The sequence below is a fragment of the Scyliorhinus canicula genome, chromosome 12, assembly GCF_902713615.1.
Source record: "Scyliorhinus canicula chromosome 12, sScyCan1.1, whole genome shotgun sequence".
Lineage (NCBI taxonomy): Eukaryota > Metazoa > Chordata > Chondrichthyes > Carcharhiniformes > Scyliorhinidae > Scyliorhinus > Scyliorhinus canicula.
Genome location: NC_052157.1, coordinates 109,450,189 through 109,474,395, shown reverse-complemented (window position 1 = coordinate 109,474,395; position 24,207 = coordinate 109,450,189). Strand labels below are relative to the sequence as shown.

At 50.0% G+C, this 24,207-nt stretch overlaps 1 protein-coding gene across 1 annotated transcript; it reads right to left on the bottom strand.

Moving 5' to 3' along the window:
• Positions 1 to 1,870: 1,870 nt before the first annotated feature.
• On the bottom strand, positions 1,871 to 24,207 carry LOC119974320 (cytochrome P450 2D16-like). Its single transcript, XM_038813092.1, is given in 5 exon segments — positions 1,871 to 2,049; positions 9,188 to 9,329; positions 19,932 to 20,092; positions 20,095 to 20,115; positions 24,105 to 24,207. Coding segments are annotated over 5 exon segments (606 nt in total).

The following is a 24,207-nucleotide window of genomic DNA, read 5'->3' as shown; positions in this document are numbered from 1 at the left end:
TTTGTTTTGAGTGAAGCTGCAATTTGAACTGGTTGCAGTCTGAAAGTTTAGACACTGGCGGAACTGCATAAAATTTCAAGAATTTTCTGTTCTTAATTAAATAAATGTTTGAGACATCGTTACAACATTGGTACACTGATCCATTGTACCTTTCGGCAGTACATACCGCATTCTCATGACAGTGTAGAGAGAGACTGATTAATGTGACCATGAGAATGATTGTTCCAAAATAAACAATACCCAAGTGAATCAATTAATTTAATATTTCTCTTAAATGGCTAGTACCTATCAAACAATTGGGGCGTGACTTGTGCCTGATGTTTGTGCAGGTTTAAATCTGTAAATTAATGAACACTTCGACAGAGAGACTGAGAAGAAATGGGTCAGAATTCTCCAATCGTCAAGATTCACTTTTTCCATTGGCAGCACACCCTCACCAGTGAGTTTTGCGGCGGTGTGGGGCGGTTTCAATGGGAAATCCCATTGACAAGCAACGTGAGAATAGAATCCCACTGCCAACGAACGGTTCTCGGCCACAATATTCGGAGAAGTAAAGTGGGCCATGCCGCAGACACACTAGACATGTTCCTGTGAGAAGTACGCTCCGTAACATAATACCATCTGAAGGGGAACTTTTTCAGAGACGATGTATTGGACTGATTTTTGCGTGGGGGACTTTCCCTTTATTTACAGCTCAGTCAGCACAAAGACTCATAGAGTGCTACTCTGGTAAGAAGACATTCTTTATTTTCAAGCTTGATCAACATACAAGGGAGAGAGATTTGAGGCAGTCTCAAAATGTTTCTGAATTTACAGAGTTTTGGTACAGTAATTATACATTTTCGAAAAGTTAGTGGTCCACCACATGTTGACTGGGTTGCAACCACATAATTCAACCAATAAAATTTATTTTTCTGCCAGTGTGATCACCTCATAATTTTCTAATGCCTTATTCATGGTTCACAGATGGTTTTCAGACATTTCTTATCTGTCTGTCCTTGATGCGCTGTATACATTCTAGTCTATCGGGCGGCACGGTAGCATAGTGGCTTGCACTGTTGCTTCACAGGGTCAAGGTCACAGGTGCGATTCCTGGCTTGAGTCACTGTCTGGATGCAGTTTGCACATTCTGCCTGCGCCAGCATGGGGTTCCTCCAGGTGCTACAGTTTCCTCCTACAAGTCTTGAAAGACGTGTTTTTAGGTAATTTGGATATTCTGAATTCTCTCGCCGTGTGCCCGAACAGGCGCCGGAGTGTGGCGACTAGGGGCTTTTCACAGTCACTTAATTACAGTGTTAATGTAAGCCTACTTTTGACAATAAAGATTATTATTATTATTATTAACTGGTTCCATTATCTGCAGTAAGGCTGTTTCACTGATAAGAATTCCTGCATGCCTGGCTGTTTTCAGTGTTTCTATGTGTATGTGCATTTTGTATTTTCCCATCACTCTCAATAATGTGGTCAAGTATCCCATTATGCCTTGTGAACCTTTTAGAAGTGACTAAATATATATTTCAGTATTATTCTGACTTAAAAATGCATTTCTATTGAATTACAGTGCATATAGGTTCTGCAATTTAGGCTATGTTTATATGTTCTATGATTGCTGCATAGTTTCATTCAGTAATTAATCCTGTTCTCACTAAACTACTCTGTATTGTCATATTAGTCTATTCTTTTGTGCTTTCCCGGCTGTCAGTTTCCCCCAATAGATCAGCTTTCCCCCAATAGATCGGAGCTTTTCCTAAATCCCTACACCATCTGTTAGAATTTCACACATAGAGAACAGTTAAACAATTAGTCAGTGGATTAGTTTCAAATTAAAGAGGGTATATCTCTCCTCACTGCTCCTCAACTCCCTTACACCTTATCGGAGTTTAGCACACAGTCGATAAGGAAGTGGGCTCAGGGAAATTCCATATTTGGCGTCTGTGTAGCTTGGTGTTGGTTCGTTTTCCGGGAGGTAGAATGTGAAGCGTTGGAACATGGACGTGAAGAATAGGAAGAGTTCGGCCTTTGCCAGCTGCTCCCCTGGACACCCACGACCTGCCAGACGAGGAACGAGAGTAGTTAGATACTGCAGGAGAGAGGCCGGATGTTCCTTCTGGGGTCAAACTGATTGTACAGTGGCTGGTTCCCTCACAGTCTTAAATACCAAATCTCTCTCTGACAGCACCTCACAATATGTAATATATGAATTAGGAGCAGGGGTGAGCCCATTGGCCCATGGAACCTACTCCGCCATTCAACACAATGATGACTAATCTGAATCTGACCTCAGCTCCAAATTCCCGACTACCCCCAGTGACCTTTGGCTCATTTGCCCACTGAGAATCTCAGTACCTCGACCTTAAAAATATTTAAAGCCCATACTCCACTGCTCCCTGGGAGAGATAGTTCCAAAGACTCTCAACCCTCTGACATCGGAATCGGGAAACACGATTGGGCGGAGAATCAGTTCTTACGGCAAAATCGCTGCGGGCCCCGATTTGACACCAAATCTCAATTCTCCATCACCTCAACAACGGCGTCAATGCATTCCAGAACATAATTTACACATCATTAACGTGCCCAACCTGGTATTCTCTGTGGCCTCTGCAATTCCCTACCTCCGATTGGTCGAATTCCTAATGGCTTGGTGCACTTGTGCTTTTAAAAATCATGAAATCGGCGGAGGTGCGACTGTGGGCTGCCGGGCCGGGGAAGTGAAGGGGGGAACAGGCTGAGTGTCCGGGAAGACCCCACTACAGGGCCGGAGTGTCCAGGCATGGGCCTCCATTGCCGCAGCCTGCAAAGCAGCCATCTTGCTGTGCACCCCACTTAACATCAACCTTGACCCCTGGTTCTGCAGTGTGACACCGGCAGTATGGGTGCACACCCCCCCACCCCCGCACCCCAGCTCCCATCCCCGCTCCGCACCCTCCACCACAACCACCACCACACAACCAGCCACCACTCACAGGCAGGATATCACACGGCCAATTCAAGGGCAACACCCATTGTAGCCCCTACGAGGTGCCGGACGGTGCCGCAGAGCGTACCGCTGGCAAGTGCAGTGCCAGCCGATGGGACGGGTGCCAGGGCCAGAGGCCCCCGTGGTGCTGGGCACCAACGGGGCGAGGGGTGCGAAGATGGAGGGGGTCATGCGGGGGCAGAGCCCTTCGTGCCAACTGGAGCCACCATGTAGTCTGTTGGACCTGGTTGAGCATGGGGGAATGCAGCATGCTAACATGTCGGCCTGTCACCCCCTGCAAGCAATTCATATTGGATTTCAACCAGCATCTTGGGAAATTGGCCAGGGGCACGGACACTGCATCCCACCATCCACCCCCCCCCCCCCCCCCCTCCCCCCCCCGGCCTGCAACCCCCTCCATTATACATACTTACTGCACTAAAGGGTGTGGGCCTGGGTTGGCAGTAACACCAAATCTGGTACATGGTATGGAGGATGATGACAATCCACGCTGCGATGAGCTCTGGTGCTCCGCATCCTATGGCAACGTCTGACTCCTACTGAAGGTAGCAATTTGCAGCATCCATCTGGGTGATCCCTGCATGAGAGCTGGCCATTCCACCACATGGAACCACCAGATCCCTGGGGTGACAGTCATGCGACGGTCGGGGGGGGGGGGGGGGGGGGGGGGAAGAGTGAGAAAGGGAAGCCCAGGTCACCCACAACATCCGCCCTTTTGCACCCACCAACCCCGCACCCCCTCTCTGGCCAGCCCACCCCACACCCATCTGACAGAGAACCAAGGTAAGTTGTAGCAGTGTTAGCAGGTGTTTAATGTGCACAACTATTTACAGATACGTGCCCTACCCCTATAACCAAGGCGACTTAACTAGTTTCCAACTTTCTGGCCTTACGGGCCCTAATGCAACATTTACGTGGATCCCCAAACGGTACATCAGGGGTGGACGCAGCCTGTTGCGATTCCTGGGTCCCCTCTGACGGCCATTTTCTGGGGTGTCCAAGCCTGGAACGGCCTGGCTCCTGACCTGATGTCCCAGGTGGTGTGTGCCACCGTGTTCTGTCCAATGCCCACCAGATATGCCAGGGACAGGAGGGGGGGGGGGAGTCCAAGATGCTGCGGTGTTCCGGCACTTCCCCTGCTGGAGTCAGCAGCAGGTCCCCATCGCCTCCTCCTCCCTTGAGATGCCCGGTGGCTCCCAGGCTGCTTCATGGAACGGGGTGTGAACTGAGCTATCCCCTGAGGCTTCTCCACGACCTTGCGCTGCCAGTCCTGGAGGCCCACTCTAGACTCGATCAGGGTTTGCATGCTCACGGCCATGGAGCACAGGGAATGGACCATCACTGTGTGGAACTGCGCCACATCACCAATTGACTGTGCCACCACATTCTGGGTCTGTGTTACATCAGCCGGTGACTGTGCCACTACCTTCTGGGTCTGTGTCACATCAGCCAGTGACTGTGCCAGCTCCCTCTGGGACTGGGCCACTTCCCTCTGTTTCAGCACCACATCAGCGAGCGCCTGGGAATACCACCAACGTTCTCAGCCATGGCCTGCTGTGACTGGGCCACGCTCAGAAGCGCCGCTGCAATTTCCCAGGTGACTCTGGGACATGGCTGCCTGTGAGGCAGCAACCCTGTCCTGGGCCTCAGCAAGCGCCTGCACAGAATGCACCAGGCCTTGGACATGTTGAATCATCGGCACAATCCTGGCCTCCACTTCGGATGCCACCAGAACAGTGTTGGCCTGGGTGACATGCATTGTCGGCATCACTTCCTGCCACTGCATTCGCTTGGACTCCTCTAACTGCACCTGCAGGATGTTTACCAACAACCCCTCATATAGATCCTGGATCTATGACTGCATCGCCACCATCGATGGGATTGACCATTCCAGAACCCGAAAGCCGTCTGGACGGCAATTAGTCCCGCCCTTCGACCGTCCGACCCCTCGGAAGTTCCTACCTCCACATGATGTACCGGATCAACTGTGTGGTGCTGGCCAGATATGTCCCAGGAGCTTCTCCACTAAAGTGTCCATCCAAGATGAATCTCTAGGGTGGTGGAGGGTGTTGGAGACAGTTGTGACGGGAAATCTGTGTCATCCTCGGACTCACACTTGGGGATGTCTTGGGTTTCAGATCCATGGTCTGTGTCTGTGCTGCTCTCCTCATCGCCTCTCGGCACCCGGGGCTCCAGCTGTGGCACTGGCTGGGAGCGGGGGACAACAGAAGGACACACCCCATCACCATCAAGTCCTGCAAGACCCAAGACATGATGCATGATTAGGCTGCAGTCTGGGGTTAGTGGGTGTGAGGTTGGTGTGGGGGTAAGTGTGAGGGTGAGAGTGTGGGGTGAGGGCGATGCTAAGGGTGAGGGTGGTGTTGGGGTGAGGGTGGCATGGGGGAGAGGGTGGTGAGGGTGTGTTGCGGGAAGGGGGTGTTGACACGCTTGTCACGGGAACCGCAATTAAGCGGGGTCTCACTTGCCCACAGCTCACCTCCCTTTCCACCGGCCGCCGACCATGTTCAGGGCCCTCTGGTGAGCGGCCGCAGATCCAGCGGTCCCTCTCCAGTTTTCTCCCACACCCAGCGGTTATGGGCAGTCTTCTCCGGGGGGAACAGAAAACGCACAGTGTTAGACAGTCCGACGCATGCAGCCCAGGGGGTGGGTAGCTGGTGGCTTCAGTGGCCACGGCACCCGGCCATGGTGGCCGGTATGGGTGCCAGCATGTGGTGCAGGGTGAGGGTTCTGCTGCCCTCTGGGTGGGGAGGAGGTAGATTGGGTTACGGGTATGTGGGACAGGGGGTAGTGCAAGAGGTACAATGCTGCCTACTCACCCTGGCTGCCCTGAGGAGGTTGCTCAGTTTTTTCCAGCACTGCTGTCCAGTCTGGATGGTGTTGCTCATGGCGCTCACCACCTCTGCCATCTGCACAAATTCAGCGAGTGGCGTCCAGTGGCAGCCTTCTTCCCGGTCAGGTATACAGGGTCAACCGCCTCTCCTCCACCGCGTCCAAGAGTGTCTCCAGCTCAGAGTCAGTGTAGCGTGGTGTCGTGCATCTTACTGCCATCTTGTTGGCTGGGATGGTGTGTGTGGGGAGTGGAGAATGTATATGTGGCTCCAGCCTGTCAGACATCTGAGTATAAATTATGAATTCAGCGAATCCCGCACCGTTTCTCATTGGAATTGATTGTGTTCCATGTGGTGCTGGTGCTAGCCCCTCAACAGTCGCTGAATCGGACTAGGTGCAGTGCCAATTTTGCTGTCGTGGAACTCAACAAATCCTGCGCCGGTGTCAACACTTCGTCTCAGAAATGGAGAATCCAGCCCCTTTTTAAAGCTCCTTAGTTCTAGTTTCTCCCAAAAGGGGAAACATCCTTTCAGCATCCACACTGTCAAGTCCCCTCAGGATCTTACATGTTTCAATAAAATCACCTCTCAATCTCCAATCTGCAGTGGGATACAGGTCCAACCTTTCCCCATAAGGACTCCCCCATCCCAGGGTCCAGTGGTATGAATCGTCTCTGAGTTGTTTCTAACACATTTGTATCCATTCTTAAATGAGGAGATCAAAACTAGGCACTGCGCCTCCAGATGCGGTCTTACTAACACTCTGTACGACTGTAGCAAAATCCTTTATTCTTTATTTCACGTCCCATTGCACTAAATGATGACATTCAATTTTGTCTTCCTGACCACTTGCATTACCCAGATTCTAACTTTCCCTCATCATGTTGATTTGCATTGATAAGATCCCCATTTTGGGCTCATTCAGAAAGTTAGGGGCATGGGATACAGGGAAATTTGGCTGTCTGGTTACAGAATTGGCTGGCCGAAAGAAGACAGCGAGTTGTAGTGGATGGAAAGTATTCCGCCTGGAGATCGGTGACCAGTGGTATGCCGCAGGGATCTGTTCTGGGACCTCTGCTCTTTGTGGTTTTTATAAATGACTTGGATGAGGAAGTGGAAGGGTGGGTTAGTAAGTTTGCCGATGACACGAAGGTTGGGGGAGTTGCAGTGTTGAGGGCTGTTGCAGGTTAAAACAGGACATTGACAGGATGCAGAGCTGGGCTGACAAGTGGCAGATGGAGTTCAACCAAGATAAATGTGAAGTGATTCATTTTGGAAGGTCAAATTTGAAAGCTGAATACAGAGTTAAAGGCAGGATTCTTGGAAGTGTGGAGGAACAGCGGGATCTTGGGGTCCACGTTCATAGATCTCTCTGTTCCTCCACACTTCCAAGAATCCTGCCTTTAACTGCATTCAGTATTCAAATTCGACCCAGGTTGATAGAGTTGTTAAGAAGGCGTATGGTGTGTTGGCTTTCATTAACAGGGGGACTGAGTTTAAGAGCCGCAAGGTTTTGCTGCAGCTTTATAAAACCCTAGTTAGACCACACTTGGAATATTGTGTCCAGTACTGGTCGCCTCATTATAGGAAGAATGTGGATGCTTTGGAGAGGGTACATAGGAGATTTACCAGGATGCTACCTGGACTGGAGGGCATGACTTATGAAGAAAGATTGGGGGAGCTCGGGATTTTCTCACTGGAGCGAAGAGGTGACTTGATAGAGGTGTACAAGGTGATGAGAGGCATGGATAGAGTGGTTAGCCAGAGACTTTTCCCCAGGGCAGAAATGGGTGTCATGAGGGGACATAGTTTTAAGGTGTTTGGAGGAAGTTATAGGGGAGATGTCAGAGGTAGGTTCTTTTCACAGAGAGTGGTGGGTGCGTGGAATGCACTGCCAGCAGAGGTGGTGGAGTCAGAGTCATTAGGAACATTTAAGCGACTCTTGGACAGGCACATGGACAGCAGTAAATTGAAGGGGTGTAGGTTTGGTTGACCTTAGATTAGGATAAATGGTCGACACAACATTGTGGGCTGAAGGGCCTGTGCTGTGCTGTACTGTTCTATGTTGTATGTTCTATGTACCAGAACATCCAGATCCCTGTGGACCACAAGAGTTCTGCAGTCTCTCTCCATTTGAAGAATATCCTACAAGTCCCGTTTTTCCACATTATATTCCCTCTGTCAAATATTTTCCCCCTCACTTTACCTAACTCTGCCCTTTTGCAGCCTACTTATGTCCTTTGCAGAACTTCCTTACATCAGCAAATGTAGCAACCATACATTTGGTCCCTTCATCCAAGTAATTGATATAAATTGTAAACAGTTGAAGCCCCAGCACAGGTCCCTGTGGCACTCCACTTGTCACATCTTGCCAACCAGTAAATGACCCATTTAAGCCAACTCTTAGTTTCCTGTTAGATCCTCTGTCCATGTGAACATGTTGCTCCCTGCACAATTCACACCGTGTCACATGTTTTCTGGAAATCTAAGTATGGCATATCCACAGCTCCCCTGTATCCATGTTGCCTGTTACTTCCTCAAAGAACCCCAAACATGATTGCGCTTTCACAAATCCATGATCACTCTGCCTGGTTGCATTGAGCTGTTCCAAGTGCCCCATAAATTCCAGCATTTTCCTTTTGATAGGTGTTGGGCTAATTGACCAGTAGTTCTCTGCTTTCTGTCTCTCTTCTTGAATAGAGGAGTCACGTTCACTATTTTCCAATCTTGCACATTATCGCTTTCAACTGCTTTTAAAGTTAAGCAATTGTTGTTATCTTTTTTCAATCGATATAAAATGAACCAATCTTTTTTTTTAAACCAGAAATTAAAAATAAAGACACTGGCCCGGAAATTTCACAAGAGTACGTGGGACCCCGCAGTGGAGATGATAAAGAATAGGGCAAGCAACCAGGACTGGATGAAATAACAAAGTGGTTATTGAAATAACAGGAGTACGAGGAACTGAAAATCTGACTGTTATTGCCAACTGCAACACCTGCATTATCCCTGAACTGTTTTGACTCTGGGTCAAGTGGGGTTGGAATTGACCACACACTAGCCCAGGGGACCGTAACATAACCTGAACACCAACAACCAGGTTATCCACTACTGCTATGATCGGAACATTTGGGAGACAACGGTCACTCACGTCACTCGACATGTCACTTTGACAATTGCAAAATTAACTCTTTAGAAACTGGGTTGACCATAGAGGCTTTGAGAGCAGACATTAATTTAGATTGTAATTTCAGGAATGTTACACATCCTCTTTGAGGTACACGGACGTGGCTGGACATCCATTATTAATGCAGGGTTGCATATTGCAGTACATTTTATGATACCTTGAATCTTACATTACCTGCAGAGAATGGGATGAAGGCTTCCGGTTTCACAAACTTCCCCTCCGGGTTGAGGAAGTGACCCGGATTAAACTGATGTGGAGTCGACCAAATGTTCTCATCAAACATGGTGGAGGTAAGGTTTGGAATGATAATTGTTCCCTGTAAGGCATTTGAATAATAAGACGCATTAGAAACATAGAAAATAGGAGCAGGAGGAGGCCATTCACCCCTTCGACCCGGCCCTGCATTCATTATCATTATGGCTGATCATCCAACTCAATAGACTAATCTCGCCTGCCTCTCTATCCTTTGATCCCCTTCGCCCCAAGTGCTATATCTAACTGCTTCTTGAAAACATACAGGGCGGGATTCTCCGTCGGCCGACAAAGAAATCAGCAAAGGTGATTGGGCAGAGAATCGGCAGTGAAGTCAAAATCGTGGCACGTGTCAATGCCCCGGTGCCTCAACAGCAATGTCAATGCGTTCTACTCCTCGTGTACAGTAAATTCCGTTTGCATATCATTAAGGCAACGACCATGTATTCCCTGGCGCCTCCATGATGGTCTGCCACCGCTGGGGGGAATTCCCAATGCTGAGTGTCACTTCAGCTTTTAAAAATTCGGAAACATGCCCCATGGTTAATGAGGGAGAGAGTGGAGGTGGAACACACAGAGGATGCCGGTCCTGCTGGAGAAGGCGGACTGGAGGGATTCTTCCAAGCCCAGGGAGGCAGCGCGGGGGTGACGGGAGTTACGAGGGGATGGGTCGAGGTAACCCCCCATGCAGTTTGGTTGTCCAGGCATAAACCGTCATTGGCGCGTCCTGCAAGGCAGCCATCTTACTGTGCATCCCACTGACTGCCCACCGTGGCCACTGGTCGTGTGGATTGACACTAGCCACAAGGGTGCCCCCACCCCAGCAGGACACTGATGTGTTGGGTATGCTGGGTCTACGAGGACTATGTTTACCATAGTAGTGAGAGAGACAGGCTTCCAAAACCTGGAGAGATGCAACTCTATTTTATTGAACTACCAATTGTTAAACATACTTAGACTATGGGTTGACACTATACTGAGTTGATTGGAGACCTGAGGCTAACCTGACCAGACTATCTTACTACCACATGGTGGATGTTCGAGTTGTTGCTCATAGGCTCTGGCTGTCTCAGAGGCTGCATCCCAAGAGAGCGGGAAAACTAGTGCCCTCTGGCTTTATAGTGGCCGTGTCCTGTCAGGTGATTGGCTGCGGTGTTCTGTGTGTTAATTGGTCATCCTGTGTGTCAATCAATGTCTGTCTGTGCACCATCATATACTTGTGTGTATACTATGACATCTCTCCCTTTTAAAAAATGTGCATGTGAATGTGCCTGACTATGTACAAAGTTTGTGAGCGTATTTACATGGCGAGGAACCTGACTATATACAAGAAATATGAACGTATTTACATGGGAAGGTGTCTAGTGCAGAGAGAGTGCATATAACAAATTCTAAAGAACAATATGTACAGGCGAGTAAACGAAGAACAAGACAACAAAACATTCAGTCTGTAAATTCAGTCTCTGTGGCCAGCGACAAATTCTGATTGACCGTAAGGGTGGCACACCACTCGTCGTCCGGATCAATGCTCAGCACTGGGAGGGGCTTGTCCTTTCTTCAGGAAAGCATTGTATGCTTGGTGATGATGCCTACCCGGAATGGGGATGTGAGATCCTCGGTGTCGGGATCTGGAACCATGTCGGAATTTGCAACGGGCTGCTGCACGGACCGGACGTTCCTGCGCTGCTGCTGGGACCGATGTGAGGTGGGCAGTTGAGCAGATCTGCACAGGGCTGCGTTGTAAGCTTGCCACTCTGGAGACAGCGTCGAGATTTTGTGGGACATTATCGCTTTAAGTGGGAGGAACCACAGACACCACCTCCTGCACCCCAGTCCCTACCAATCAACCTCCCAACTGGCCATCACCCGATGGCAGGGTTGCATGTGGCCCACCAAGGGCAACTCTCACAGTAGCCTCTTAGTATGGCACTGGACGGGAGCCGCAGTGCGTACCGCTGACATGGGTAGTGCCAGCCACCGGTACCCCTGGCAACAGGGACGGGCACATGGGCCAGGGCCTTCATGGTGTCGGATACTGACAGGCCAGGAGTGCGGTGGGCAGAGTGTCAGGGAATGGCTGGGGGAGGATGTGGGGATGGGGAAGAGGAACATGCGGGGACCACCGTATAGCCCGATGGACCTGGTTGGGTATGGGGGTATGTACAATTTTAATATGTCGGCCTTTCACCCCACTGCAGATAATGGACTTCGGAATCCAACCAGGAATGGTGGCCTTCATCCTAATCACCACAGCCCTGAGAGAGGCACTGAGGCTGTACAAGCTGGAGCTTCTCGCTGCAGCAGGGGAGCCTGCCCCAGAGGAACAGGAGGCAGCCAGTGAGGATGGGGAGCCGGCCGCTCAACAGGTCGAGGATAAGGAGGTGCAAAGGTGGTGCGGCATGAGACCTGGGGCTGGATTCTCCAAATTTGGGGCTATGTCCCCATGCCGGCGTAGACACGTTGGCGTTTTATTTCAGACTTTCCTTTAAAAAATTAAGAGTTATTCACCTGCAGGTGGCTGGCAGGGCCCTGGAGTGCTTCTCACAGCTTTAGCTGTGGAAACGGGCCCCCGCACTTCCGGTTCCAAGTCTGCGCGTGAGTACGGCGGCAGCCTCCAGTGGCCAAGCCGCATGCAATGGCAGACTCAGCCGGCGGACCTGGACCAACAAACAAGGTCCCAAAGATCTGCCCCGCACCACTCCATCTAAACCGCTCGATGACCGCCCCAGCCGCCCGTAAGGCCTCCCCCTGTACTTGATCCCCCCCGCCCCCCTCTATAGTGGAGATGCAATCGCAGAGCCAGGGACTGCATGAGGAGCTGTCGGCGGGCATCCAGCACCTGCAGGCGCAGAACGAGGAGACCAATCGTGCAGGAGCAGGAGGTGATGCCGACAATGCGTGCCACCCGGGCCAACACTGCACGGGTGGCATCCGCGGTGGAGGCATTAGGGGGCGACAGTGTCAGCCATGGATCAGCATGTCCAAGGTGTGGGGCATTCTCTGCAGGCGCTAGCCGAGGCCCAGGACAGGGTTGACACCTCACAGGCGACCATGTCCACGCACAAACTGGAAATTACAGCGGCGTTCCTGAGTATGGCTCAGTCACAGCAGGCCATTGCTGGAAATGTGTGCGGCATTGCCCAGGTGCTGGCCAACGTGGGGCAGACACAGAAGGAGGCGGCCCAGTCCCAGAGTGAGATGGCGCAATCACTGACTAACGTGGTACAGTCCCAGAAGGTGGTGGCACAGTCGCAGCATGATGTGGTGCAGTCCCAGATGGAGATGGTTCACTCTCTTTGCTCCATGGCCATGAGCATGCAGATCCTGCTCGACATCAGAGCGGACCTCTAGGAATGGCAGTGCCAGGAGGCGGGGGAGCCTCAGGGGATAGATCCCCTCGCAAGTCTGTCCCATAGAATAGCCCAGGGGCCATCAAGCACCCCAAGGGAGGAGGAGGCGATGGGAACCCTGCCGGTGACACCCGCAAGGAAAGCGACTGAACATTGCAGCACCTCAGATTCCCCCCCCCCCCCCCCCCCCCCCCGCCCCCTCCTCCTGTCCCAGGTGCATCTGGTGGGAGGCGGGCAGAATGGGGTGGCACCATGCCACCCGGGACACCCGAGCAGCAGCTGAGCCCATCCAGGCCCTGTCGCCCAAGAAGGCGCCCGCCAACGGCCCCTTGTAGCAGGACGCCTCCACTCCTGCTGTACCATCTGAGGATCCACCTATGTGGACCGTTAGGGCCCGGAAGGCCAGGAAGCTAGACACCAGTTCAGATGGCACGGGCGCAAGGCACAATTCAGTTATATTGGCCAGGGCAAAAATCTGTATATACTTGTTCACATTAAACACCTGTTCCCACCATTACAAACTGCCTCGGTGCTCTGTCTGATGGGTGAGACGTGGGCTGGTATGGGCTGGCTGTGAGGGGGAAATGGGTGGACGTTGGGGAGGGAATGGACTCCCCACCTCCCCTCCCCCCCCTCCCCCGACCATCCCCACCACTGCCACTCCAGGGATCCAATCGGACCGTGTGATGGAATGGCCAGCTCGCATGCAGGGATCACCCAGGTGGATGATTACCGGGTGCAGGAGTCAGACATTGTCAAACGATTTGGAGCACCTAAGCTTATTGCAAAGTGGGTTGTCATCATCCTTCATCTCATGGACCAGACCTGGTGTTACGGCCAATTCGGGTTCCCCACCCGTAGTGCGGCAGGTGTGTATCATGGAGGGAGTTGCAGACGGGTTGTGGCTGGAGGGGCGGGGGGGGGGGGGTTTATTAATGCACACGTGGTACGGTAACGATCACTTACAGAGCAAGTTATCACCGAGTTTCTTTAGACTCCCCTGGAACTACCCCAATGCACAATTGTCCTCGTGTACGCCCTACAATCTTCTGAGGATCACCGGATCTCCCCAGATTTATATCTGATGCCACCTGCTGGTGGGAGGTCACACATATACATGGAATATTATCTACAGGCATATCACCACATCCCCCTTCCTTCCAAAATATTAATGTTTGCGAACAAACATGATTACTATTTTAAAATTTATATATTTGTGATATGTTTAAATATTATAAAAGCATTTAATCGCAACTAAAAGTTAAATATTAATCTCTGCTGTCTGCTTTAGTTATTCCTCTACTTAGTTAAGTAATTAGTTTTAATTAGTTCTTATTTCAAATTTAACACAGATTCCTGACCAGCCAATCAGGTGACAGTTTTACTGTGATGTCACTTTGTTTTTCTCCCCACAATTTGAAAACACAGAGACACAGGCACAAATACCACTTGAAATGAAATGAAAATCGCTTATTGTCACGAGTAGGCTTCAATGAAGTTACTGTGAAAAGCCCCTAGTCGCCATATTCCGGCGCCTGTCCGGGGAGGCTGGTCCGGGAATCGACCTGCTTGGTCTGCTTTAAAAGCCAGCGATTTAGCTGAGTGAGCTAAACCAGCCCCTCAGGCTGTAGTCCTGATTTCTCCCACTCAGAGACACAGACACAAATACCACTTACCTCCTCAGACTGCAATCCCGATTTCTCCCGCTCAGTGACACAGGCACAAATAACACGGGCGTGCTTCTCCCAGACCCGGGCCGGAGCATTGCTACAACCATTCCATGCCGCCCCGACGCCGGCGCGCGATTCGGCGAGGTGCGGAGAATCAGTGCCATTTGCGCCGGCGCGTTTGGCACGGCGCCGGTCGTGGGCCGCCGTCCGCAGCCGGACCGCCGATTCTCTGGCCCGGATGGGCCAAGCAGCCTCACGGAAACGGCAGGCTCCTACCGGCGCCGTTCACCCCTGGTTGCTGCCGGCAGGAACTCTGCGCGAAGGGTCGGGGGGCTGTCTGTGGGGGGGAGGGGCGCTCCATCCCTGGAAGGGGGCTCTCCAATGGGGTGTGGCCCACGATCGCGGCCCACCTATCGGCGGGCCAGCCTCTGGGCCTACTTTGTTGCGCGGCCAGCCTCTGAACCCCCACGCCATGTGGCATTGAGGCCGGCACACTGAAGAAGTCTCCCGCGCATGCGTGGGTTGGCGTGGCCCAACTGCGCATGCGCGATTTGGCACGGCTCCCATTTGGCGCCACGCTGGCCCCCTGTGTTGGCCATAATTGGTTGTCCTCGCGCCAGTTTCCCGCCATCGTGAGCCGCGACAGCGTTCACGACGGCGCGAACACTTAGTCTCCATTTTGGAGAATCATGCCCCACTTACCTTCTCAGACTGCAGTGACGATTTCTCCCGTTCAGAGACACAGACACAGGGCAGTACGGTGGCACAGTGGGTTAGCACTGCTGCCTCACGATGCCGAGGTCCCAGAGCCTTCAGTCTCACTTCAGTGCCCAGAAGCACACGGTCATTCCTCTCCATGACCATCCACCTCTCCCTCTCCCTCAGCAGCCATGACGCTGGTTTCATGATTTTTGAAAGCGCACCTGAACCGCATCGTCCGTAACACTACCATCGGAGGAGGAGCATCATGGAGAATACCGGGCCAGGCTGCTAATGACACGCAAACGGTGTCTACTGTATATGCATTCCGGAGCATATTGACGCCACTGTCGAGGTGAAGGAGAATTCCAAGTTGCTGTCAAATTGCCGCCTGCCTCGATTTCGCCGTCAGACAAGATACCCCGCCCAATCGTGTTTTGCGATTTCAGCGCCGGCCAACGGAGAAACCCGCCCACTATCTCTATAGTGTGTCCTGCACTCGTGTCAACTTACCTGGTGTCTACTTTTTTCGCTTTACGGGCCCTAACACTATGCAGAGGTGGATCCCCAGCCTCAGATGCTGCGATTACCGCACTATGACCTGGGTCCCCTTTGACGGTCATCTTCCGGGGCGACTCGGCCTGGATGGGCCCGGCTGATGCTTGTGTCTCCCAGGTGGTGTAGTGCTGCCCTGTTCTGCCCGCTGCTCATCAGATGCGCCAGGGACGGCGGGGGGAGGGGAGTCTGTGGCACCGTGTCATTCCGACACCTCCCCTGCAGGTGTCACCGGCACAGGCTCCATCAGTTCCTAATCCTGGGTGACGCCATGGGATGGGGTGCAAATGGAATTAACCTCCGAGGCTCCCCCGCCAGCTGAAGCTGCCAGTCCTGGAGGCCCACGCCCGCCCCGACCAGGGTCCCGAAGTTCGCGGCCATGGAGCACAGGGAGTGGACAACCTCTGTCTGGGACTGTGCCACATCATGTTGCGACTGTGACACCACCTTCTGGGTCTGTGCCACATCAGCCAGCACCTGCGTCACCTCCCTCTGGCTCTGTACCACGTCGGCCAGAGTCTGGGCAATGCCACCGACACTCTCAGCCTTGGCCCACTGTGACTAGGCCTCACCCTAGCAAATGGCTGCCTGTGAAAGGGCAGCCTGTCCTGGGCCTTGGCCACCTCCCACACAGAGTGCCCCAAGCCATGGACATCTTCACCCATGGCCGAAAACTTCATCCCCAAGGCATTCACCGTAGACGCTCTGACAATATGTATAATGTAGGTATAATGAAGGGTTAACAATTTGCTATAACAACATCCAACCACTAGAATCCGATCAAGCGCATACACGTGGAACATGTGATACTCTTGATTCGGAGAGAAGGTTGTTAGGCGAGGTAGAGATTAGTCGTGTTATCAGGAGCTCTGTAATTAGAATCAAGTTTTAGTTAATCCGTTATCTTTTATATCTTAGCAAGCAAGTCAGATCTATTTAGTTGTAATGTTAATGAATTAGATTTGTTCAAAACATAGCCTCAAAATAAGGGGAAGTAGATTTAGGACTGAGCTTAGGAGGAACTTCTTCACCCGAAGGGTTGTGAATCTATGGAATTCCTTGCCCAGTGAAGCAGTTGTGGCTCCTTTATTAAATGTTTTCAAGATAAAGATAGATAATTTTTTGAAGAATAAAGGAATAAAGGGTTATGGTGTTCGGACGGGAAAATGGAGCTGAGTCCACAAAAGACTAGTCATGACCTCATTGAATGGCGGAGCAGGCTCGAAGGGCCAGATGGCCTACTCCTGCTCCTAGTTCTTATGTTTTTATGTTCTCAAAGCTTGATGTTCTTTGTGAGACACTAAACTTCGAAGCCATCCTCATTCAGAAAGCAAAGAACATCACATGATACTTGGAGTGGACATCAGAAGGTACCAGTTAACCATGCTAAGATAATGACTTCCGGTGACGACGGGCAGGAGGCAGCCGCACATTGGAAGGCACCCGTTCGGGAACGGCATTTTCGGTCCTAGGGGCAACAGAGGCGGCAAAAGCAGGGAGAATGCATCGTGGATTTAGCATAGCCACTTCACCTCACCTGCACATCTTTTGGACTGTGGGAGGAAACCGGAGCACCCAGAGGAAACCCACGCAGACACGGGGAGAACGTGCAGACTCCACAGAGACAGTATCCCAATCTGGAAATCGAACCTGGGACCCTGGAGCTGTGAAGCAACAGTGCTACCCACTGTGCTGCCCCTAGTGAGATGGGTGCACGGCGGCAGGCGGTAACTGCCTTCCCACCCTAGGGTACAGGTTGGCCCACCTCTCCTCCACTGCGTCTAGTAGGATCTCCAGTTCTGTGTCGGTGAACCGGGGTGCAGCTCTACTTGCTGCCATCTCGTTGGCTGGTATGATTGATGCGGGGTGTGGAGTGCTTATATGCGGCTGCAGCTTGTCAGTCTCTCGAGTGCCAAAGCTAAATCCGGCGAATCAGACACTGTTTGGAATCGGTATCGTTCTACGTGGCACCGGTGCTAGCGCCTGAACGATCGGTGAATTGATCTGGGAACACCGGTGATTTTGCTGTTGTTGAAAACCACCGATTCAGTCTCGGCGGCAGCATCTAGTTTCTGGCGCTGAGATTTCCGCCGACAATGCTATGGCCTCAACTACCTTCTGTGGTAGTGAATTCCACAGGCTCATCATTCCCTCGGTGATGAATTTCTCCTTATCTCTGTCCAAAACGGTCTCCCCAATATCTCAGATTGTGACCCCTGGTTCTGGACACCCTCACCATCAGGAACAATCTTCCTGCATCTACCTCGGCTAGTCCTGTTTGAATTTTATAGGTCTCTGTGAGATCCCCCCTCATTCCTCTGAATTCCAGTGAACACAGTCATAACCGACTCAATCTGCCCTCGTACGTCAGTCCTGTCATCCCAGGAATCTGTCTGGTAAACCTTTGCTGAACACCCTCTAGATCAACAATATCCTTCCTCAGATAAGAAGACCAAAACTGCACACAATGTTCCAGGTGTGGCCTCACCAAGACCCTGTATAATTGCAGCAAGACATCCTTGCTCCTGTACTTGAATCCTCTCACTATGAAGGCCAACATCCCATTTGTCTTCTTCACCACCTGCTGCATCTACATGCTTACCTACAGCATCTGATGTACGAGGACACCCAGGTCTTATTGCACATTCCCCTATCCTAATTTATGGCTATTCAGATAATAACCTGTCTTCCAGTTTATGGCACAAGAGTTCACAGCCTTACATGTATCCACATTATACTGCACCTGCCATTCATTTGCCCACTTACTCAACTTGTCCAAATCACACTGAAGGAACTTTGTATCCTCCTCACTCTCCCACCCAGTTTTGTGTCATCTACAAATCTGGAGATATTCCAGTGCACCCATACCCGCGGTTTCCCGATGGTGTGGGGTGACCACAATGGGAAATCCGATTGGCTGGTGGTTGGAACGCAGAATCCTGTTGCCGGCAAGGGCACACAGCCCAGGAAAACGAGGCTGGCGGATGGAGAATCCCATCCATTGTATTTAGTTCGAAATTGTGAATATACATTGTGAATAGCTGGGGTCCTCACACTGATCCCTGCAGTATCCCACTATTCACTTCCTGCCACTTGGAAATAGACTCGTGTATCCGACTCTTTGTTTCCTGTCTGCCAACCTATTTTCTATCCATCTCAATACACTACCCCTAATCCCATGCACTTCAGTTTCACAGGCTAATCTCTTATGTGGAACCTCGTCGAAAACCTTCTGAAAGTCCAAATAAACCATTTCCACTGGCTTCCTCTCATCAACTCTACTTGAAGAATTCCAGTAGATTTGTCAAGCATGATTTCCCTTTCATAAATCCGTGCTGACTGTCCGATTCTGCCACTGTTTTCCAAGTGCTCCACTATTAAATCTTTCAAATGGACTCTTGCATTTTCCCCACTACCGAAGTCAGGCTTATTGATCTATAATTTCTTGTTTCCTCCCTACCTCCTTTTTTAAATTGAGGGCTTACATTAGCTACCCTCCAATATATTCCTTGGATGTAATACTATCTCTAATTTCCCTAGTGAGCCATGGCTTGGCCACCTTTCCTGTTTTACTTTAGTGCCAGACAAGAATGAATAATTATTGATTTTCTTGAATTCTCCTTGAATTTTGCCATTGCCTATCCACCGTCGTCCCTTTTAGTAACATTTCCCAATCTATCATAGCCAACATACGCCTCATATCATTGCAGTTTCCTTTTTTAAGATTCAGGAACCTATTCTCAGAATCATCTAAATCACTCTTCATCTTGATGAAAAAATCTGTCATGTTATGGTCGCCAAGAATATATTTGTAAATAGCCAACAGAGCAATAAGAAGATTCCAATACTTGTACTCAGACAGGGGGATATTGGTCCTTCTGGGTTGAGGACCATAATCCCTGTCCAAGATGCTTGTCACTCCTGTCATGGACAGATGGCCTTAAACCACCCACTTTAAGTTCAAGACTGCTGCTGACACCTCAGATTCCTCAACATTAAGCTTTGTGTGTCCAGCTCAGAAGTGCTACCAGAAGCCCATTCTTACACCAAGAGGCCTCTTATCACCATCACATCTACCCTGTTTCCTGCAGACCATGACCAAAACCATGGGAGATCATTAGGATAACTAGAAGAGGTTGAGGCATCCTTGTGCCAGGAGCTGGCCATTTACCCCAGTAACAGTATTGCGTTCAGGGAAACTCAGACCGTTAACCAATAGAGGGTAGTTCTGCGAACTCCGAATATCCATCTTTCCTGTTATTAAACTCTCAGCACAACAGTCAATGTGTAGAAATAACAATTACAGTTGGGGAGCAGTTGAGCTTTCAGAGAGGGACAGGTCTTCAGGGTGGTGGAGTTAACTATATATTCAGGATCAATTCCAGACTGCACCTTAGGGATTGTGTATCCCATAACTTCCGTATCTCTGTATGTTTGATGAGGAAGTGAAATTGGAACAATATTCCCGAACCGTTGAGTTTCATGGATAACAGCACTGGTGTACGGCATTTCCTCACGGTCTTCCAACGTTGGCTTTCTCTCCTTCCCAATTTGTCAATCTCTTCATGGACTTTAGCTACAGAAACAAGAGAGGGACAAATTTTGAGTAGTCACTGAAATAAATAAATTGTACTTATCATAGAATCCCCACAGTGCAGGAGGAGGTCATTCGGCCCATCAAGTCTACACTAACCTTTCAAAAGACTTAGAACATAGAACATTACAGCGCAGTACGGGCCCTTCGGCCCTCGATGTTGCGCCGACCCGTGAAACCATCTGAAGCCTATCTGACCTACACTATTCCATTTTCATCCATATGTCTATCCAGTGACCACTTAAATGCCCTTAAATTTGGCGAGTCTACTACTGTTGCAGGCAGGGCGTTCCACACCCCTACTACTCTCTGAGTAAAGAAACTACCTCTGACATCTGTCTTATATGTACCACCCCTCAATTTAAAACTATGTCCCTTCGTGTTGGTCATCACCATCCGAGGAAAAAGACTCTTACTGTCCACCCTATCTAACCCTCTGACTATCTTATATGTCTCTATTAAGTCACCTCTCAGCCTTCTCCTCTCTAACGAAAACAAACTCAAGTCCCTGAGCCTTTCGTAAGACCTTCCCTCCATACCAGGCAACATCCTAGTAAATCTCCTCTGAACCCTTTCCAAAGCTTCCACATCCTTCCTATAATGTGGTGACCAGAACTGCACACAGTACTCCAGATGCGGCCGCACCAGAGTTTTGTACAGCTGCAGCATGACCTCGTGGCTCCGAAACTCAATTCCCCTACTGATAAAGGCTAGCACACCATATGCCTTCTTAACAGCCCTATTAACCTGGGTGGCAACTTTCAGGGATTTATGTACCTGGATGCCGAGATCTCTGTTCATCTACACTACCAAGAATTTTGCCATTAGCCCAGTACTCTGCATTCCTGTTACTCCTTCCAAAGTGAACCACCTCACACTTTTCCTCATTAAACTCCATCTGCCACCTCTCAGCCCAGCTCTGCAGTTTACCTATGTCCCTCTGTAACGTATAACATCCTTCAGCACTATCCACAACTCCACCGACCTTCGTGTCATCTGCAAATTTACTAACCCACCCTTCTACACCCTCCTCCAGGTCATTTATAAAAATGACAAACAGCAGTGGCCCCAAAACAGATCCTTGCGGTACACCACTAGTAACTGAACTCCAGGATGAACATTTGCCATCTTTCAGCTAGCCAATTACTGATCCAAACCGCTAAATCACCTTCAATCCCATACTTCCGTATTTTCTGCAATAGCCTACCGTGGGGAACCTTATCAAACGCCTTACTTAAATCCATATACACCACATCAACCGCTTTACCCTCATCCACCTGTTTGGTCACCTTCTCAAAAAACTCAATAAGGTTTGTGAGGCATGACCTACCCTTCAGAAAACCGTGTTGACTATCGCTAATCAACTTGTTCTTTTCAAGATGATTATAAACCCTATCTCTTATAACCTTTTCCAACATTTTACCACAACCGAAGTAAGGCTCACAGGTCTATAATTACCAGGGTTGTCTCTACTCCCCTTCTTGAACAAGGGGACAACATTTGCTATCCTCCAGTCTTCCGGCACTATTCCTGTCGACAAAGACGACATAAAGATCAAGGACAAAGGCTCTGCAATCTCCTCCCTGGCTTCCCAGAGAATCCTAGGATAAATCCCATCTGGCCCAGGGGACTTATCTATTTTTACACTTTCCAAAATTGCTAACACCGCCTCCTTGTGAACTTCAATCACATCTAGCCTGGTCGACTGAACCTGAGTATTCTCCTCGACAACATTGTCTTTCTCCAGTGCAAACACTGACGAAAAATATCCATTTAACGCTTCCCCTATCTCCTCTGATTCCACACACAACTTTCCACTACTATCCTTGATTGGCCCTAATCTTACTCGAGTCATTCTTTTGTTCCTGATATACCTATAGAAAGCCTTAGGGTTTTCCTTGATCCTATACGCCAACGACTTTTCGTGTCCTCTCCTCGCTCTTCTTAACTCTCCCTTTAGGTCCTTCCTGGCTAACTTGTAACTCTCAAGTGCCCTAACTGAGCCTTCATGTCTCATCCTAACATAAGCCTTCTTCTTCCTCTTGACAAGTGCTTCAACTTCCTTAGTAAACCACGGTTCCCTTGCTCGACAACTTCCTCCCTGCCTGACAGGTACATACTTATCAAGGACACGCAGTAGCTGTTCCTTGAAAAAGCTCCACATTTCGATTGTACCCATCCCTTGCAGTTTCCTTCCCCATCCTATACATCCTAAATCTTGCCGAATAGAATCATAATTGCCTTTCCCCCAGCTATAATTCTTGCCTTGCGGTATATACCTATCCCTGCCCATCGCTAAAGTAAACATAACCGAATTGTGATCACTATCACCAAAGTGCTCACCTACATCTAAATCTAACACCTGGCCGGGTTCATTACCCAGTACCAAATCCAATAGGGCCTCGCCTCTCGTTGGCCTATCTACATACTGTGTCAGAAAACCCTCCTGCACACACTGCACAAAAACTGACCTATCTATAGTACTCGAACTATAGTATTTCCATTCAATATTTGGAAAGTTAAAGTCCCCCATAACAACTACCCTGTTACTCTCGCTCCTGTCGAGAATCATCTTTGCAATCCTTTCCTCTACATCTCTGGCACTATTCGGAGGTCTATAGACAACTCCCAACAGGGTGACCTCTCCTTTCCTGTTCCTAACCTCGGCCCATACTACCTCAGTAGACGAGTCCTCAAACGTCCTTTCTGCCACCGTAATACTTTCCTTGATTAACAATGCCACACCCCCCCCTCTTTTACCATCTTCTCTGTTCTTACAGAAACATCTAAATCCTGGAACCTACAACAACCATTCCTGTCCCTGCTCTACCCATGTCTCCGAAATCGCCACAACATCGAGATCCCAGGTACCAACCCATGCTGCAAGCTCACCCACCTTTTCCGGATGCTCCTGGCGTTGAAGTAGACACACTTCAAACCAGCATCTTGCTTGCCGGTGCCCTCTTTCGAACTTTTAACCCTATCCCTGACCGCACTACTCTCAACATCCTGTACACTGGGACTACAATTTAGGTTCCCATCCCCCTGCTGAATTAGTTTAAACCCCCCCGAAGAGCACTAGCAAATCTACCCCCAGGATATTGGTACCCCTCTGGTTCAGGTGAAGACCATCCTGTTTGTAGAGGTCCCACCTACCCCAGAATGAGCCCCAATTATCCAGGAAACCAAAACCCTCCCTCCTGCACCATCCCTGTAGCCACGTGTTCAACTCCTCCTTATTTCTCACTTCGCTAGCACGTGGCACGGGTAACAACCCAGAGATAACAACTCTCAATTCCCCACCCTATTCCTGCAACTCCACCCGAAGGGGCAATTTAGCATGACCAATCCACCTAACCTGCACATCTTTGCACTGTGGGAGGAAACCAGAGCACCCGGAGGAAACCTACGCAGACATGGGGAGAACGTGAAAACTTCACAGTTACCTGAGGTTGGAACCGAACCTGGGTCCCTGGTGCTGTGAGGTAACAGTGCTAACCACTGTGCCACCCTAAAATCAAAGTGGAGAATGTGGGCATTCTTAACATCTTTTGCAACCTGGAAATGTCTCAGAGAGCCCTAACCAATAAATAACTTTTGATGTGTAATCATTGTTATGATGCAGGAAACCCAACAGTCAGCTTGTGCACAGCAAGCTCCCACAACATCAATGAGATAAATATCAGGTAATCTGCCTTATTGAATAGCAAATGGAGAATCCCAAACCTGCCTTAGTGATCATTAGATCATTCCAGTCAGTGCTGAATAAAGGAAATGAACAATTACCCCACTGCTTCCAAATGTATTTCTGAATGTTATTCTCCTCCCTCCTGCAACTCTAACTGGTGCCCAAACCCTCCATCTCAGCTCACACTGGCGGGTCTTCACACTGGCGGGTCCCTCCTCCCCTCTCCCACTGTCCTTAATGTCCCCCATACCCCGGCAGGTATTTGAGTCTAATTTATATTTACACTGTAGATTTGGATATAGCATCATGTAGAACAGGGCCCAGCATAGGGTGATGGCGATGGTGTCTGTACCAGTGGCTAAGAGGTTCAAAATTGTCCCAATCAT